We start from the raw sequence: 20,249 nt of genomic DNA, 5'->3' as shown, positions 1-20,249 counted from the left end.
CATGATTTTCCTTATAAAGCAATCGCAACCCACTTGGACTGTCTGCGGTAAAACCACGGAATTAAATGACACGGCTCACTACAGACAGCAAGAAGACAACAAGAACATAGGGATTGCGTAAAATAATTTATTGAACATACAAAAAAACAACAACACATGATTGCGAAAAAGGAGACACAAAAACGGTCAGTGACAGTAGGTTGGGATTGATTAAAAGAATAATTTTTTAAAAAAACCTGAAGGAAAATCGCACTGAGAGGCAGATAAACTAAAACAACAAGGCAATGATGTCACTGACAACGAAGGGATATACAAACTGTCAAATGGCAGCAAGTCAATACAAGCCGCCTAAGATCGGTTTAAAGACACTACTGAAGAGTTGGAATTGAATGCAGGTACGACTTTGGAAACGCATCCCACATCTCTGCAACAAAACAATCTGACCAGCAGCAGAATGTGAGTCATGCCAGTTGTCATACTAGCTTCGCTTGCTAGCTACCACAGCTTTTCTCACAGTCCAGGCCAACCACTCATCACTCAGTCCTCCGTAGGTCAAAACATGTTCTAAATATTATAGATTTTTAAATCAATGGCAATAATGCATGTGTTTCTAATAACATATTTTAGTACAAGAGAACAATTGTGGCTTATTAGAAGCTACAAGTCTTTAAGTCAAAGGATCCTTTTAAAAAAGTGAGTGAATGCAATCATTTCACTTACCAAATATTTAGCCTCTATTTTCCAGTCTGTTTAAAATGTATCCAATCTGTCAATTGAATACCTTGCATCTAAAATTTGTTTCCAACTTTTCAATAATTGTTACCTGAAAAGCAATAAATAGGTTATGCATTTGTGCGTGAACTGCCTCAGTGATAAACTTTTCAACATACTGAAATAATTGAAAGAGAATAAACACAAAAACATTTAAAATGAGCTGCAACTACTACAGTGACCACTGAAATCTCATCATGTCTTTTGTGACGCAAAATTTCCAGGAGTGAAACCTTTTTCTTTACGGAACCAAACTTGTTTATTCTGCAATGGTTCAATAGTAAGATCTTATACATAGACTGAAAATGATATCGTTTGAGGGTTAAATCGGGAATATGGTCATGTGATAGTTTAAGGATCGTTATATCGAGAGATGTTGAAGAAGTCCATTGACTGGTGGATGGAGAATTGCTGTTTCAGTGTTTTTATTGGGTGAGAGACATTTACTTGTTCAAATGAGGCAAACTTTTCAAAAACTGGATATCAATATTTGCAAATTTATGCCGATAAAAAAGTATTACAAATATGGTTCTGGATAAAATGTGGGGAAAAAGTTCTTTGTACATGGATTAAAAACAGTAGTCCTGATCCCAGGGGTTCAAATCACCAAATTCTTCACGATCTTTTCAACAAAAATATATTTACAGATAGTGCAAGGTAGGCCATGATATGATTCGATTCAATTCAACGGCCTTTGATTTATTTAATATGATTTTATGTACATATTTTACACATTCGGTTTCACCGAAAGCAACAAAAAATACAAATCTATTTTGCTGTTTTGACAATTCTGTTGCTGAAATATTCAGACATTTCAAAAAACAGATTTTTTTTTTTTTTTTTTTTAACAAAACGGCATATCTAAAGATGGCAATGTTTAACATCATGCATAGAGCACTTTTTATTTGGCAGTAACTTGATATTTTTACCGTAGCACTTTATGTGTGTTTTTATATTGTTGTTGGTGTGTTTGTCCTGCAATGCTGCTGGTTATGCCTTTTTAATTGCTCCTCGGGGACAAATAAAGTGAATTTGAATTGAATGTTTAATGTTTTGCGTTTTGATCGATTTCGATTCTATTGTCCTTAACCCTTTCAGGGACAGTTATCACTACAGTGGCCAATTAATTAAAGTTTTTTTTTCGTATGTGAATATCATTAAAAAAAAAAAAAAAAAAAAAACTTTAATAAATGTAGAGTGATCCTTTGTTTTTCGCGGTTCATTGGGACCAGAACCTGACGCGATAAGAACAAAAAAAATTTTTTTTTTCCAAAAGTATAATTAACAAAACATTTTTAATGCATATACTTCAAATGTAATAATTATGATGAGTTTTAAACATGTTACTATCCCAACAAATTATTTTTAAACAAGAATAAAATACAAAACATTTGTCTTTATGAAATGCTTCATTGAGTGAGTCCACTCAAATCCTCTCAAGCTGCTCACTTACACACGAGTTGCCACAGCAACTTTTAAATGATGATTGACGCATGAGGTGCTTTGAAGTTTTGGCTTCCAAGCGTCTCTGGCAAGATCAAACCGTAACATCTGTCAATCATCTTCAACGTTAATAAGCAACTCAAGTGCACTGCCTGACCAAGAAAAGCGGCAGGAGCGAGGGTGAGAGAATACGTGATCAGATCGGGACAGCTCCATAAAAATACTGCATTTATTTATTTATATTTGAATTGAGGAAAAAAAATCCGCGATGGACTGAGGGCGCAAAGTTTGAAGCGGGAAGTAGCGAGGGATCACTGTACTAATTAATACAGGGTTAATTAGAACAAAATTAATTAAATTAAAATGAATAAAAACAGAAAACACTTTGAGCACAGCCCTAAATCACACTTTAAAGTTGTTTTTCCCCATAGTAATTAACATGCATGCCATTGACGGCGATAGATGACCAATTTAAACTGGGAAGACTGGCTTTGAATGCCTAATCTGTAACTGTAATTGCCATTGACGGCACTAGACGTCCAATTCACGTTGACTGGGAGGGGCGAATGAACTAATGTTAATCCGCCCCTCCCACTCAAAATGAATTAGACATCTAACGCCATCAGTGGCAGACAAGAAGTTAAATGAATGGCCAGTAAGTTTTTTTTTCCCATAATAATTAATATGCACACTTTTGACGCCGATAGATGAACAATTTAAACTGGGAAGACTGGCTTTGAATGCCTAATATGTTTTTGCCATTGACTGCGCTAGACATCCAATTCACTCTGACTGGGAGGGGTGAATGAACTAATGTTAATCTGCCCTTCTCCTTCAAAATGAATTGGACATCTAGCACCATCAGTGACAGAAAATGTTAAATGAGTGCCCTGTAAGCGCTGAATTAAAATAATAATCATAATAATTCATGCATGAAAGGGTTAACCAATCCAGATCAGTGTATCCTTACAACCCTAACACAATAAATGTTTAAAAATGAAAGCCTTGTATACGATTTTTAACTCTCTTTACTAAAATAAACATTTAAAAAACAATCTAATGTACTTTAGTGCGCATGCATTTTCTTTCTTCTTATATAAAAACAGTATTTTCACAAACTGAAAAAATGGAAGGAGTAAAAATTAATTCAGATATGCTTGTACTCTAGAACAGAAACAACAGTTTGACATATGCATGACATTGCATTTGTTTCGAAAACTTTTGAATATATTTTAAAATACATATAAGACACGGAAACACCTTTATCTATTTTCCTTGATCATTGACATGAAAGCTTCCCTCAAGAGGGCACGTGTGCTAGATAGAGCCGTGAAAACATCCACACGCTCTCTGACAAGCTTTACCCTGATTGCTTCCACTCATCATTTCTTGTCACACCCTCTGCCCTTTATGCCTTGCCCTCCTCTTTGTCTCATTCCTTATCTTCTGAGGGAGAGGTTAAAGAGAATAAATAGGTGGTGCTGGTGTGTGTGTGTGTGTGTGTGTGTGTTGCTCGGGGGGGGGGTTACCTGCATTGAACGGCCCCACCTCTCTTTGCTGCCCATTGAGAATGAGTAAACACAAAAAGCACCTTTCCTTACCTCGGCATTCTCAGTGCCAGAAGCAAGCAGGCAGGGAGACGCTCTGTTTCATTTCATCTCTCTGTCCACTATCGGCTAAATCAAGACAAAGCTGCAACTTCGACCACCTGTTTACCTCAGTATGGCCCACAGGTACAGTGATGACTTTCACCTTCAGGTCTTCTGTATTTCAAACATTTTCTCTGGGAAGTTGAAAACAGTCTGCAACGTAGTGACAAAAAATTATGTTTGTTGTCATGAACTTTTGTAATTTGGATGTGTATCAAGTATATTGTATTTCGGAAAGTTCCACTGAATTGAAATGACTGTTGATTGCCAGACTTCCCCATTTTTGCTAGTCAATCATGATTGCAAATATGGAGCAGAACACCTCAAAGCAATGATGAATTGAACTGGAGTTCATTATGTCCTTTACAATAAAACCAGTGGAACTAGTGGAGTGGCATGAGGAGACTGTGTTACAAGTTTGTGTGTGTGTTTTTAGGGTGGTGGTTGAATATAACACAATTGCCCATAGGTTTCCGGGTTCTTCATCATATAATCTGTGGACTTTTACCCTACTGTGTGTGGGTGTGAAACTGTTTAATCTGCATTTAAGGCAAAAACAGACACGGCAACAACAACAAAAACACCTTCTTTGTGTTGACTGGAATTAGTGCCAGTGCCATTGACCGTGATAGACATCTAATCCCTTTTGACTGGGAGAGACTGGCATAGATCCCTTCAAGTCAAAATGGATTGGACGTCCGTCGCAGTCTGTGGTTAAAAAGTTGAAAAAACACAGAATTGAATTATATTTATGTGTAATAGTGGAGAAAAATATAAATAAAATAGGGCTGTCAAAATTATCGCATTAACGCGTGGTAATTAATTTTTAAAATTAATCACGTTAAAATATTTGACGCAATTAACGCACATGCCCCACTCAAACAGATTAAAAAACAGCATAGTGCAATGTTACTTGTTACTTGTGTTTTTTGGAGTTTTGTCGCTTGGGTGCGACTGATTTTATGGACTTAAGCACCCATGAGCATTGTGTAATTATTGACATCAACGATGGCGGGCTACTAGTTTATTTTTTGATTGAAAATTTAACAAATTTTATTCAACGAAAACATTAAGAGGGGTTTTAATATAAAATTTCTATAACTTGTACTAACATTTATCTTTTAAGAACTTTCTATCCATGGATTGCTTTAACAGAATGTTAATGTTAATGCCATCTTGTTGATTTATTGTTATAATAAACAAATACAGTACTTATGTACCGTATGTTAAATGTATATATCCATCTTGTGTTTTATCTTTCCATTCCATCAATAATTTACAGAAAAATATGGCATATTTTGTAGGTTTGAATTGCGATTAATTATGATTAATTACAATTAACTAATTCTTAAGCTGTAATTAACTCGATTAAAAACTTTAATCGTTTGACAGCCCTAAAATAAAAGCCAATATTTCATGGAAGTGACCATCGTAATTTATGGCAGACATTTTTAAATGTTATTACTGTTTAAGCCCTATCAAATGCAACTATCCCTTAGTGATGTCAGTAATACACTGACAATTGTTCCATCCGCTGATGTGAAAAAATAACTGTTTGCATCATTTTAACAGTCGTTTTATGCACTAAATTTGCTTGAAAAACATTAAAAAACAATATGCCATAATGTTCCGCTTTTGGCTGTCCAAACAGGTTGTCAAGGGATGAGGCCTTTGACTAGGAAGACCCAAGAGATAAACCGGGCTTCATCTGTGTCTTAGATGGAGAAAATTTAAAAAACAGAGACAAATTTAACAGTTACTGTAACTAGAAAGAGTGTGTGCTCGCTTTTTTAGCTTCTTCATACCAAGGTTATTACAGATAATGAACAGAATGATGAAAAACTTTTATTTTTAAACGAAAAAAATAGCTAACTGAAATGGTACTGTTCCCAAAACCTACTGAAATTAAAGACATTTTGTTTTATGTAATGAGACGTAATACATTTGTTGCCTTCTTGTTAAATTTTAATATTTTATTGCTCTTGCATGTGAGAACTAACCGAAAGTATAAAACACTATAACTAATACTGAAACAAATTAAAAAAATCAACTAAAACTAATATTTTGTATGAAAATGAAAATTAACAAAACCTACAAACTATTTAAAACAAACTAAATTAGAAGGAAATAATTAAAAACTAAATCAGACAAAAGTACAATAAAAAAAATCCCCAACTGCCATTTTTTTGTGTGTGTTTAACTATTGATTCCATTTCCAAAGTCGGAAATTTGCTATTTAAAAACTTAAATACTTGTAGCTAAGGAAGTAAGAATCAAGGTTCAAGTGGTGGCACAACCTGACAATCCAAAAGCTTTGTTTTTAGTTTCCAGTCTACAGTTTCATTGCAGTGTTTTTGAGTTGCTGGGAGGCAGGGGGGATCTTAGGGTAAATGAACTGGAATCATCCCTCGTGGATGAGGTGGGAACGGGCTGCAGGCAGTCGCACACACACTCCATCTGACCTGAAATTCTTCAGGCCACCTTGGCTTTTAAAGCGCTTTCTAACTCCACGGGAGGCCTGACGAGATCAAGGTGAAACAGTTTGTGTCATGCGTCGTCACAGTCCTGTATGTTTTTTCGCCACATAGCCCCCCACTACTCCCGTTTTTGAGCTCGAGTGAGCCGGAGGAATGATGGTTAAATTATGTTTGCGACAGTGGCAGGAACAGTTCCTGTATACTGTAGATTTAAAAAACGATACTATTATTAGTCTATGCACATTAGATCATTAGTAACATTATATACAAAAACAAACCAAATTATATCAGAGGCATTTCCTTAAAGAGACAACTACTAATATAAATTAATATAAAGGTAAGTTTTCAACCTTTAAAAGATATTTTCATAACATCTGTGATAATATGTCGACCGACAACTAGTTGAATGACACCTCTTTTATATCTTGAGGGGGTCTGTACCGCTTTCACTGGCACTAATTAACTTTGAGGAAGGTGGCAGGAACCCTGCCACACACAAAAAAAACTACAAATGTACTGACTGCTTTACGGCATACGTCACTTCCCCTTTCCCCATTCATTATAAAGACGAAAAGTTTATTTGAACACTTTCACACGAATTCTGAAAAGATGGCAGAGCAACAAAGGAGGCAAAAAGTTTTGTCTGAGGAGGTAAAAAAGGGAGGCTACCAGGATATACAGAATAAACATTGGCCCGGCTTTCACTCGCTGGCGTGTCATCCCCCAATTCCCACCCCCCACAAACGAACGTGGGGTGGGTGGTTTAGCTAGCACATGGTTGCTAACCATCTTATGCTATTGTTTAGCCACAACTGGATTCATTGCCTTACTACTATTCATCCTTCATACAGTCGCTGGAAACAAATGTTTAATCCGTCTGCAGGTGACCGAAAGATTGATTTTTGATTGAGTGATAATTTTACGACCCTGTGTGGGTGTGTGCTAGTCCTCATGGGAAACGCAATCTTCTTTATGGCAAATCACTACCGCTTTTGGCCACCGGCGTCGCTAAAATCGACCAAAACTGAAAAGTTACCAAGTATGCAAATGGCAAATTTCTTTCTTTCTTTCTTTCTTTCTTTCTTTCTTTCTTTCTTTCTTTCTTTCTTTCTTTCTTTCTTTCTTTCTTTCTTTCTTTCTTTCTTTCTTTCTTTCTTTCTTTCTTTCTTTCTTTCTTTCTTTCTTTCTTTCTTTCTTTCTTTTTAAACCTGCCCTGTTCTGCTGCTTGACATGGAGAATGGACATCTGAGTGTCTCAATTGGTTTGAACAGTTTTAATGTACCACATGGGAGTATGACATACTTCCCTTGTGATCATTCAACGTACCTCGTTTATTAGGAGAAAGCAGCAAACAGAAAGGGGTTATGAGGGAACAGAAGAAAAGAAGGAGAGAGAGACAGAAGAAGCACTCACAACAACAAGAAATACATTGAATGCCTACACTAACTATGAATATGTTGGTGCTATCGTTAGCTAGTTGTATTTCCTGACAACCAAGGAAAGAAGGGAATGGGGGGGTCTGAGATATTATTGATTGGGAGGGGTTGAGTGTACACAAATCAGCTATGTGGTCTAGAACCCAGTATTTGTGTGAATCCCTTGTGAGTGTGAGTGTGTTGGCATCCTATTCTATGCTGTCTCATCGCTAATCCTAACACCTGAGTGTCTCTAATTTCACCTAGTCATGCATGAATCCAAATGGCCAATTACGTAACTCCCTGATAATTGAGAAAACAATGTTAAAATGCAACAAAATGGCACCTCTTGCGAGCGTAGCCATTTTGTTACATCAGCTATACCCACGCACATAAACACGGATAAACTCTAACACAGGTGGGTATTGCTGACATCATGAGGAAAGGTGGGAAATCTGAGATACTCGCATTTGATTGGCTAAAATAGTACCACCTTAATAAAATGTCTGTCTCCATGCAAAACTGCCACTTCCCGGAAATACTGGATTTTATTGATTTGTTTTTTTTTCTTGATTATAACACAACAGAAAAATGAAATTTTGTGTGTTTATCAATTTATCAAACAAGATTTCTTCCTTCCTAGAATGTTCATGATAAAGTTGTCGTCTGTCCCTTTAAGTCTTTCTTATTGTTATCTTCTATTGATATGCTGAAATGATGACTTTTAGTTGTAATGTGTCATACCAAGATTTTAAGTTTACCAATCTGGCCACTCCTTCTAGGGACACCACTACATTCTTTCACAAAAAGATAGCATTATAGCACATGACTGAATTTCTGTGTCAGTATGATACTAACCAGCTTGAATAGCTGTCAGCGTGTTAACAGACTAACTGTTAACCTCCGACTTTGAGGACATCGCATCACGTTTTTTCAATGGTTAGTCAGTTCTCACTTCTCAGTGAAATGTATTGTTTCACTTGCTCACTCGTTCATTCTCTTCAAAATATATCTTCTCCATTTGTGTTTTGTGGACTGCATTATCTTCTCTTATTAATATATCCATGCTCTGTGGAAATGGGTTTTGTCATCTTGTATGTGTCTGAAATCACAACAGGAAATTGTCTTTTTTGATAGGTTAAAGCTATTTCTCAATGTCTACATAGAACTGGGAGGAAATGCTTCCTGTAAAGTCCAGCGTGAGCCGAAACACGGCACTCTTGCAGGTCACGTCGGTCTCTGTGACCTCTGCACATGTGACACGCTACTTATTTACTTTCATGGATGACTTGCAGAACCAAACTGGTTCACAGGCCAAGATACTGATTACCAGCACTCTTTTATTGCTGACTTTATTCCTGCCTTTTTGTCTGCTTTGCAGATTCCTGTGTGTGCTTGTGTGTGTGTTTGCGTTTTCGTGTGTGTGGCCTCAACAGAGAACAAAGTAATAGAGTGACGAACAAAGTAATAGAGTGACAACTGTTCCTTAGTTTAACCTGTTGTCCCATTCGTTTTTAAGCTGTTCAGTACCCAAAATGAATTATTATTTGTTCCAGATCTTTTAGGTCTTAACCAGTGTTGTTAATCTTATTTTTTTTAAAAAATAATTAATTACAGTTACAAACTATTTCTCCCAAAAGGTAATTGAGTTAGTAACTCAGTTAACTCAATGTAAGAGTTATTAGTTCCTCAGTGTTCTACATGTTATTACATGATCCATTTTATTACGTCGTTCACATCAAATACGATTATATTACCTGATTGAATTGAACTGCCTTTTTTATTCCCCCCAAAAAAACATAGGTCACACTTTTACATTAAAAAAAAAAAAATTCTCAGATAAAAGAGTGTAATGGTGTACAACCTCACACAAAAATTATGGATATGTCATTCAAGAAAAGTTTAGAGCAAGTGACTATTTTTGGTAATAAAAAACGAAACGAACCAGGCCTGCAAGCAGGACTGAACGGGCCCTCGCGGTTTGGCACAACTCAGACGTCACGCAAACTCGGACGACACGCAGGTCAGGGTGGTGACAGATCGTTCTCCTCTAATAATCTCATGAGAACCTATCATGCTGGAAATACATTCACACACCTAGGAGAAAAAAAACCCTATTGGAGAGAGTGCTACAAAAAAGGAGGCGCGACTGAGCTGTGCATCCACGCCTGAGTTTCGAGCACGTTCAGGCCTCCAAATTGGCCATTTTCATTTGCCCTGAAAAAAAAAATATATAAATAATAATAATAACAATCCTTTGCATTATAATAGGGCTCTCGCACCAGTTGGTGCTTGGGCCCTAATAGTATTATATTGTAGCATCTATAAGGACAACGCGCATTTGGTGATGATAATGCATACTCAACAGCAAAACAGTCCATTATTTTCAATTAACTATACCCACCTGAACGCAGCGAACTGGATGTAAATAAAAAAAAAAGTTGTATGAGTTTAAGATGATGCTCGCCACGCTAAATGCTAATGCTGCCGACAACGTGGATGCTATGCTAACTAGGGGTGTGACAAAATATCGAAATGGTGATATATCGTGATACTTTCTATCCCAAAGGGTTATCGATATGCTCCTGTCAAGAATCGAGATATCATTTTAAAAAGGTGTCAATGTCCAAAAAAAAAAATTAAAAGGGAACCAACAAGTTGCTACCAAAATCTTCCACCGTTATAGTGTCTCAGTTAACTCTAAGGCTGCGTTGACGGTGCTCGACGCCCAATCCATTTAGACTGGGAATGTTCATTCATTCAAAACCAGAGCATTCACAGTCATTCTGTCCAATTTTCAGGGCATTTACAGGTCACTTGCTGTTCATTTTAGGGCATTTACGGGTCATTTCCTGTTGAGTTTGAGTCACTGCCCATTCATTTGGGTGATTCCCAGGTCATTTCCTGTTCTGTAACGCAAAATAAACGGGAAGTGACCCATAAAATACCCCAAAATCAACTGGAAGTAACTGAAAATCAACAGGTAAAGAGGTAAGACCTTAAATGGCCCAAAATTACCTCATTGCCTGGCGTTGGCTGCCACTGATAGCCATAGACGTTAAATCCCTTTGAATTCGTTCATTCGCTGCCATCCCTCCCACTTCAAATGGATTGGATGTCTACTAGTGATAAACTCATTCCAATTTACAGCAGAATCTTGTTTTTCTGTTTATTAGTTATTCGTAGAATATCCTAGAATATTTCCTGAGCAATGTATTGATAATCGTTGCATAGCCATATCGTCAGATCATTGTTATCGTGAGCTTTGTATCACAAATCGTATCGTATCGTGAGGTACCAAGAGGTTGCCACTCCTAATGCTAATGCTTCGAGCCACCTATCATCGCGTTTCCAACGCCGTCTCAACCCTCTTCCTTCCTCCTTTCTCCCGTTATGCTCTCATCGTGTCTCCCTGACATCTCCGTGTGACACAACCAAATTGTAGTAACGCGCGCCTTCACATCCTCTGTAACGATAACGGTGTTGCAAAGATGGGGAAAGTAATTAATTAGATTACTCACCATAGGCGGAGTTTGACTTTTGGGTCAGGGGGGCACAACATGTTGATGACCCCGAAACGCAGTGTCAGCAGTAAAATTAATTTACAAGAATATTTATAATAATAAGTTGACAATGAGCGTTTTTTTGTTTCCCATCATTCTTGAGGGGAATTCCAAATCAGGCTGCTTAGGCAATACTTTTCGCCAAGATCGTCATCCATTGAATATGGTACGCCCGCCGGTGTCGTGCCAATGTAGTTACCCCAGTCAAAAATTGTATCCCCTGGGCGGAGCCATATGGAGGTAGATTTGTGTCTTTATTATTCAATTTTAAAAAATGTTGCTTCAATCAAAATATATATTTTCAATCAAAAAAAGTCTCTTCAATCAAAAAGAAAAGTGTCTCCAAAAATAAATTTGAAACTCAAAAAAATGCATGTGAAAGCTATTTTTCCTTGATTGTTTTGGAGCCAAGTTTTTTTTTTTTGATTGAAGCAACTTTTTTGATTGAAGTAATGTTAACATGTTTTTGGGCCACATTTTGGATAGGACGTTTTTGTCTTTATTATTCAATCCAAAAAAAAAAAAAGTTGCTTCAAAAATATGTATATTTTCACAAAGAAAAATCACTTCAATCAAAAAAAGACAAATTTCAATCACAGAAAACGTTTTTCAATGCGAAGACATATTTGAGATTGAAAATTTTGCATTTGAACACTTAATTTTTCATTGAAAAAGTTTTCTTTGATTGAAGCAATCCTTTTTGTGTTCGGACCATATTACAGGTAGGTATTTTCAATTAAAGAAAAAAATCTTTTGAAAAATAAAATTGCCCTCTTCTATTTTTTTTGGGGGGGGGGGGGGGGGGGTTGGGTCATATGCAAAGCAAATGACCGTCTAAGGTGCTAGTCACATGATCTGTTCGTAAAATAATTTTGACCCATTCTAAAAATATTTTGTATGTTCATTTCATTCATTTTTGTTGCAGTTTTATTGCTTTACAACTTTTATATATATAGGAAAGTCAATTTCATGCAATGACACTTTTCGGCCACTGGGGGAGACCTCCCCCCCTTAAAATCCGCTTATGTTTCTCACTAATGACAAAATGTATTCATTAATTTTATTAACAGTGGTCTTACTTAACTTTTTGGCTACCATTGACGTCCAATCCATCGGAACTGGGATGGCTGACACTAAATGACACTGACTCAGTGCCATTGACATTAAACTACAATGAGGATCAGATCAACAAGGTTAAAGGCTAGAAAAAAATTGAGTTGCACTCGTAGCAAAGTTTTTCACACCAAATGCACCAAATGTATCATAGAGTTAACCATTGATGGACCACCCCCTTCACCATGTAACACTTGATGCATGTCTTTCATTGATTTGCACTGTCAGTTGATTTGATTGAATCGGTTGACCTCCTCCATGTAAAAAAAAGGCAAAAGTAGGCTCAACAGAGTGATTTTTTTTAAAATTCCAAGCCATGTGAAGGAATTTCTCTGTCATTTTTTTGTTTTTGTTCTTGGTGCTATTTAGACTTCCTTATCGGTTGTGTTCCCGGTCGTTAAGGAGTGGAGCTAGTTTCAATAGCAGCTGATACTCAAGCAAACCGTTGACCACACACTGAGACTTTAATCTCGCTCTCTTGATTTCACCTCATCTGCTCCATTTTGTCCTTCACTCCCTCTTTTCCTGCTCTTGAGGGCACTTTTCCAGACAGAAACTACAAGAGCAACTCAAGTCCTCTCATCAAGGACTTTGCACTCATTCAGTACTCTTAGCTGCCCAGGAAGGTGTGTGATGTTTACTTAAGTTAAGCCAGTGACCGAAAGGGGGGGCCTCAAATCTTGTGCAGACAGGACAGAAATCATCCGACAAAATCCCCCTATAACATGAGAATGTTTCTACACGCTTCCTGTTATTTTCCACCTTTCTTTTTCTGCATCTCTAAGCAGAAAAGACAACTGCATTTCCCATCAGGCATTTCTCTTTCCCTCCCTCTCTGTCTCACTTGCTCCCCCACACACATTTGTACCTGTTCAAGCTCCACCCTGATAGGCACTCAACCTTGCAGTGTTTGTGTAGAGCAGGCCGGCCCGTGTGTGCTCAGTGCCCCGCTGTACCTGTCTCTCATGGAGGTGGACCAGCACTCCTTAGAGCAGACGGCCCAGCGGTGGAGAGCTGTCAGGCAACTCTGGTAGCTATCCTCCCTTCTTTTTTCTCTTTATTATTCAAGTAACAGGACTTTAGCTCTCCTCTCTCTCGCTTGCTTGTATTTGCTGATGCATGATGCTGATGGGAAATGTGAACTTTTGTCACTTGAGGATATGTGAAAATATGTCTGTGTGTGTTAAAAAATGTTTTACTTGTTGGTTCTTCAAGGGTAATAAGATACTGTTTGTAGTGTAAACTTTCAATAGAAATCGAGAGCCATATTGTTCTTTGACTTTTTGGATGTTTCATTTTGCTTACAATATTTGCTGTACACACATGGACAGAAGAGTTCACTGCAGAAGCCAAACTGACACTTGTATTATGTTTATCCTGTCTTAAAGGGTCAGACAACACCTAGTTTAAATGACCTTTATGTGAACTGTAATTGTGAAAATTATTTAACTCATTGGTTGCCATTGGTGGCAATAGATGTCGAATCCATTTGAAGTGGGAGGGTTGGCAGCAAATGAACACTCATTAATTCGAATGAATGAGTGTTCATTCGCTGCCACCCTACCACTTCAAATGGATTGGACATATACCAGTGACTTAGGCTAGGTTCATACTACAGGTCTTAATGCAAAAATCCGATTTTTTGTCATATCGGTTTTTTTTTGGGGGGGGCGTGTCCATTCAGACTGCCTTTGTCCATTGAGACCTTTCAAGTATTACGCATGCGCTCTAATACGCAGTCCAACACGCGCTGAGCAAGAAGACCCGCATGCCAGAAGCATCAAAACAAATGATCAGACATACTGACTGGCATCTGTCATTCCAGGGATATCATATATTATGCTTTTTAAAAAGAGGACACAAATAACAGACATAAATAATCCCCGTTTAGGCTTATATTCAAAGTTTATATGGATCGAATGCATGCACGCACTGTCCGTGCATGTCACACACACATACGAGCAGTTTGCCCCGACTCTCGGCCGAGTAGGCAATGTTGAAATTTTGCTCGTATAGAGCAGAGAGAAAACCGATCATTCTCAGGCTTATCTTCAACCCATTTTTATTTTTTGTGACTTTTGTCAAGGCTGGCCCTTCCCCAAAAGCCATGTTCAATGCAAGCTAGGCGCTAATAACGCACAGCTGCACCGCTACCGTAGCGTTCCTTTCACTATTTGATGACGTAATTGCTGCATGAATTCCGATTTGGGAGACTGGACAGTACAGACCACTGCGACAGTCTGGAAAAATGTGGCCCAGATCGGATTTGAACCACATACAAAAGTGACCCAGATCGGATTTGAAATGGTGCACTTCGATGCGACTTGTCACGTTTAGACCGTCAAGTTAATGCCTCACTCGAGTCGGAAAAACACGAAAAAATCGGATTCATGCATTAAGACCTGTAGTATGAACCTAGCCTAACTAACTTTTACAGCAGAAGGATGAAAAGAGTCAAATGATTGGATCTCTGTCATCGTCAAAGGCACTGAATGAGTCCATGTTAAAACACAAAAAGTGACACTAACGCAGCCATTTTGTAACATCAGTAATATCCACGGACATACACGCTGATAGACCCAAGCACAGGTGCGTGGATGTTGGTTATTAATGATGTCACAAGGAATTTGGGATAGTCTTAGTTGATTGGCTATAATAGTACTGGCATTGGAAAAATGTCTGCCTGTGTCAAGAGCGGCCATTTCCTGGAAATACTGGCTCATGTCTTTCCTCCACTGTTGAACATAAAGTAGAAAAATTTTAATGTCTTTTTTTCAATTTATGGGATGCACATGATAAAGGTGTTGTCTGTCCCTTCAAAGAAAAAAAAAAAGAACGTGTTCTTCCTCATACAGAGTAGGAATGTAACTCACAATATTGATTCTTTGGATAGTGATACCATATTTCAGATATTACTAATTCAAATTAAGGTCTGCCGATCGATACGATATGTACGCATTTAACATAATAAGTCACATTGCACCTGAAACAGTATTAAAATATGCAATTATTTTGTTTTTGATCATTTAGTTGCTGAAACATTTCAAAGATTTGGATAACAGCATATCGAAAATATGACAATAATCATCACTCTTATCTGCTTTGATCGATTTCGATTAGATTAAGCTTAAATCGATCCAGATACATTTTTATCACTACACCTGTAGTGTATGGTTCATGTTTGTTAATGATGCCCAGCCCTAATACTGTAACTCAGAGGGAATAATCATACAATACACTATATACTTTATACTGTAAGTAATCATGTGACAATGCTTGATAAGAACACTTTTACATCTTAGTCCAGAGGATGCTCGTAAAAGGCTGTTCTGCGCCCATAAAACAATGTAGTGCTCTATAAAACGTCAATACACAAGGAATCAGGTACCTCCATCAATTATAAACGCGTGGCTGATTCCTCAATAAGATTGCTGTGACTCTTTAACTTGGCAGAGTATCCAATTAGGGCTTTGCCCTTTAACTTTTCCTCCAGTTCATTCACAAACTTTAACTAGGGCAGCTTTTAAATGGCTTTTCGTCTCTTGAAGGTTTGATGTCTTCCTGTTATGTCTTTGAATCTGGATAATTGAGAAAGGAATTTGTGTTCGTTTCTAACGTGATTGTTGCTCTCTCGCTTTTAGCTCTGAGTAAAAGCTCACGTTTGCACGAAGGCTACAGTTTGTGGTCTTAGGTTAATCATCTACCTGTTGCACCTCTCACCCAACTCCAACACACATACACAAATGCACACGCGCACAGTGAGTCATGATTGTATTAAGACTAATGTCAAAGATCCACACTGTCTAGAGGTGGTCCTTCCTTTTGGCTTAATAATTCAATTGAAGATTGTTTGTTAGGCTTGTAAAAGTTACTCAATCATCAAGAAAAGAAATAGGAGCAGGTTCATAAAATGATATGTCATTTGACCTCGTTTTGCTCAACTAGTTACTGAAAAAAAGAAAGTTTTTTAACATCTGCAATCAAACTAAAGAATCACTATTTTTATTTTATAAGCTTTGTATGTGCCTTTAAAGAAAAGAAAGGGTAATTCATAGCCTGAGTAATGTAACAAATAAGTAGGTGTGTGTGCAGTGGGGGTTATAGGATATTAGATCAGGTCAAATGTTTCCATGGTTGCTGGCTTTGTAGAGTTTTGTGCCTTTGTTGACATGCTCTTGCCATCAAATGTCCAATCAATCGAAAAAAGCAAAACACACCTGCACAGTCTGAGATGATTGTTTGCCTCACATTGTGGTGATTAGGGGTTTACCACTGTGAATTGTTTCTCTCTGAATGCCGCCTGTGTTGAGAAATAAGAGGTTTACGCTTAGGAAGCTGATTATTTTCTGTTTTTTTTCCTTTAAATGTGCAGTATGTATTAATAAAGAGAACACACGCTGTGAAGTATTAGATTCATATTGAGCAGGAAGCTGAATATGTTTGCATATATGTGCATAGTGATAGAGTGAATGTAAGATTGGTTGCCCCCCCACCCTTCAGTTATAGTGAACATGTGACTAAGCTGACCTCAGTGAACCTTGAACGAAAGTTTAAGATTTTACGACTTGCCACCCTCTCTTATGGGGGTCAGAGATCAGAAAAGAGTCTTAGTAACTGAACAAAACAAGGTTGTAAAGCTACTGATAGTGTGAGGCAGCTCGGGTATTATAGATGATTGTTATATTAAGCCTCTTAAATGACCTATTGTCTAGGTTTGCAATCATCTGAGGCACATTTGGCCTTCATTTTGTGTCCAGCGTCAGTCTAATCCTGGGCAGATAGGCATGTAAGACTGGGTTTTTGGCAAGGTCGCGCATGCAGGTAAATTAGAAATTGGGCGTTTTGCCCTATTGGAGACTAGAACACCATGACCCCTTTCGGACCAATAAGCAGGCTTCTTCGCATAACCTTTAAGAAGGCACACTTGTGCTGCTCGTCCTTTACATCACTGAAGAAATATCTGGTTTGCTCCAAACATGTAATTGGTATGAAGAAGTACAGGGTGTCCATAAAGTCTCTTTACCATTTCAAAAATGTATTAAAAATGCAATTGATTAGATATTTTATTCAGATTTGTTCTATTGTATTCAGCGTTTATTGAAGTTTTTTTTTTACTTCTTTTAATACACTTCTACATGGGCACCATTAGTTGCACGAAGCACATCAAGACGGTACTGATTTCTTACCAAGTTCGCTGTAGCATAGCCTCATCAATTGTGGCAATGGCATCAGTAATCCTTCGCTTAAGGTCAGTAATGTCCCTTATCTTTGTTCGATACATGATATCTTAAACATAGCCCCATAGAAAGAAGTCATTTCCAGACCCATGGATTGGAAGGGATGGGCCAATTCCTTGGTTGCCACATTCACCAGGTATAACTCCCCTGGACTTCTTTCTATGGGGCTATGTTAAAGATATCGTGTATCGAACGAAGATAAGGGACTATTATTGACCTTAAGCGAAATGTTACTGACGTCATTGCCACAATTGATGAGGCTATGCTAATGCTACAGCGAACATGGCAAGAAATCGAGTACCATCTTGATGTGCTTCGTGCAACTAATGGTGCCCATGTAGAAGTGCATTAAAAAAAAGAGGTAAAAAAAACTTCAATAAATGCTGAATGCAATAGAACAAATCTGAATAAAATATCTAATCAATTGCATTTTTAATACATTTTTGAAATGGTAAAGAGACTTTATGGACACCATTTACAAGCAGGCCTGTAAAGTTGAATAAGGGAGATCACAGAGTTGCTCATTGACGTTAGCACTTGGAAACCACTGTCCACCTTGATTGCTTGTGTGCATCTGTTAGACACTCTCCCACCTCCCCCACCTTCAACTTGGCCCAAACCAGTCTGCCAGTTCCATTGGACTTGCGGCGCTTTGCACTGACATGAAAAATCAGATGCACTTTAATCTCAAACTGAGATGCTATGCCAACTAAAATAACAGTCTGTTATTTATTCATTTGTTTTTGTTTTTGCAAAAATATTAGTTTAAAAACATTTCCATTTTCATAAAATTTATTTTTATCAACTTCTCTACCCTCTTTAGGCCACAGATCTAATTGGGTGATTTTGTCAGAATGACAGCTGAAGATCCTGCTTCCTCTTCAACCATGAGCAACAATACTGCCCCCTCCAAACCCTGCAAATCCACGGGTGCCTCACACCATGCTGTCCTCGGACAGATCAACATTCCGGATGGTGTTGCAGGGACTCCCAATGAGGCTGCACTGGTGGCCTTGATGGAGCGCACTGGTTATGGTATGGTCCAAGAAAATGGACAACGTAAATACGGCCCTCCTCCCGGTTGGAACAGCCCTTCTCCACCAAGGGGATGTGAGATCTTTGTGGGCAAGATCCCAAGAGATGTCTATGAGGATGAGCTCGTTCCTGTGTTTGAGTCTGTGGGACGCATCTATGAGATGCGCCTGATGATGGACTTTGATGGGAAGAACCGAGGCTACGCATTCGTAATGTACACTGAGAAACACGAGGCAAAGCGAGCTGTGCGGGAGCTCAACAACTACGAGGTGCGTCCTGGGCGACTCCTCGGGGTCTGCTCTTCCGTGGACAACTGCCGTCTTTTCATTGGCGGTATCCCCAAAACCAAAAAGCGTGAGGAGATTCTGGAGGAGGTCTCCAAAGTGACCGAGGGTGTGCTGGATGTGATAGTTTATGCCAGTGCAGCAGACAAGATGAAGAACCGTGGCTTTGCCTTCGTAGAGTATGAGTCGCACCGTGCGGCCGCCATGGCCCGCAGGAAACTAATGCCAGGTCGTATTCAGCTGTGGGGACACCAGATTGCAGTGGACTGGGCAGAACCAGAAATCGATGTGGACGAAGACGTCATGGAGACAGTTAAAATACTGTATGTTAGGAATCTCATGATGGAGACAAGCGAGGAAACAATTAAACAGGTAGGTTTTCCTTATAGTCATGACGGGAGACTCACCAACTTCGTTGACTTTGTTTAGTGATAACAACTGTATTTTCTTTTTCAACTAGGTGTTTAGTCAGTGGAACCCAGGATGTGTAGAGCGTGTTAAGAAAATCCGTGATTACGCCTTTGTTCACTTCATATCCCGTGATGATGCCGTGCTGGCCATGGACCACCTCAACGGAACGGAGGTGGAGGGCTCCTGCGTTGAGGTCACACTTGCCAAGCCAGTTGATAAAGAGCAGTACTCTCGCCAGAAGGCCTCAAAGGGGGTACCTGCTGCTCCAGAAGCTCCACAACAGAGCTATGTTTACCAGTGTGACCCTTACACATTGGCCTACTACGGTTATCCCTACAACACACTTATTGGACCCAACAGGGACTACTTTGTGAAAGGTTAGAAAGCTTTCTTGTCAGATATCAGTTTCTTACTTTTTTAAAATGTTGGTCAATGGAGAAACTCCTTGTTAAAATTTTACCGCTAAAACATAATCATGTTAAGTCGCCGATGAGTACAATGCAATGAACAATTTAAATTTAAGAGAAGCTTAATCTTGATCAAGATAAACCTAAAATTTGATGAAGGTCTGTCCTTCTAATCATATAAGACAACAACAGAGTGATGACCTCATGAATGTTAATCCCGTTATCTTTGATGATTGAATATGGTGGAAGCAGGAAAATCTATCTGACTTTCAACAATCATTGTGTTTTGGTTTTCTCTCCAAAGGATCCTCATTGATACAGAACAATGGTAATTGCTCATTTCTACTTATTCTTCCAATGAACAATGAGCCTTCTTGCTATGTGATAAACTATACATTCTCTAACACCATCCCTTTCCTGCTGCGCTGTCTCCTTCTGCCATAT

The 20,249-nt window shown here is 38.4% G+C and overlaps 1 protein-coding gene across 17 annotated transcripts in view; it reads left to right on the top strand.

Annotated features, from left to right (window-relative positions):
- Nucleotides 1-20,249, top strand: part of rbm47 (RNA binding motif protein 47) — a 58,130-nt gene that overhangs the window by 24,688 nt on the left and 13,193 nt on the right. For 12 of the 17 annotated variants that reach the window (XM_057843132.1, XM_057843134.1, XM_057843127.1 and 9 more), the window contains 3 exons: nt 18,492-19,359; nt 19,448-19,775; nt 20,110-20,133. In XM_057843132.1, coding sequence (XP_057699115.1) covers nt 18,523-19,359; nt 19,448-19,775; nt 20,110-20,133 — 1,189 coding nt within the window. In that variant the 5' untranslated portion in view covers nt 18,492-18,522. Of the gene's footprint in view, nt 1-3,773; nt 3,948-12,245; nt 13,462-18,491; nt 19,360-19,447; nt 19,776-20,109; nt 20,134-20,249 lie in introns of those variants that run through there. The other 5 variants (XM_057843136.1, XM_057843135.1, XM_057843140.1 and 2 more) reach the window with 3 other exon arrangements.

The sequence above is a fragment of the Corythoichthys intestinalis genome, chromosome 8 (genome assembly GCF_030265065.1).
Source record: "Corythoichthys intestinalis isolate RoL2023-P3 chromosome 8, ASM3026506v1, whole genome shotgun sequence".
Classification (NCBI taxonomy): Eukaryota; Metazoa; Chordata; class Actinopteri; order Syngnathiformes; family Syngnathidae; genus Corythoichthys; species Corythoichthys intestinalis.
This window is presented reverse-complemented; position numbering and strand designations above follow the sequence as displayed.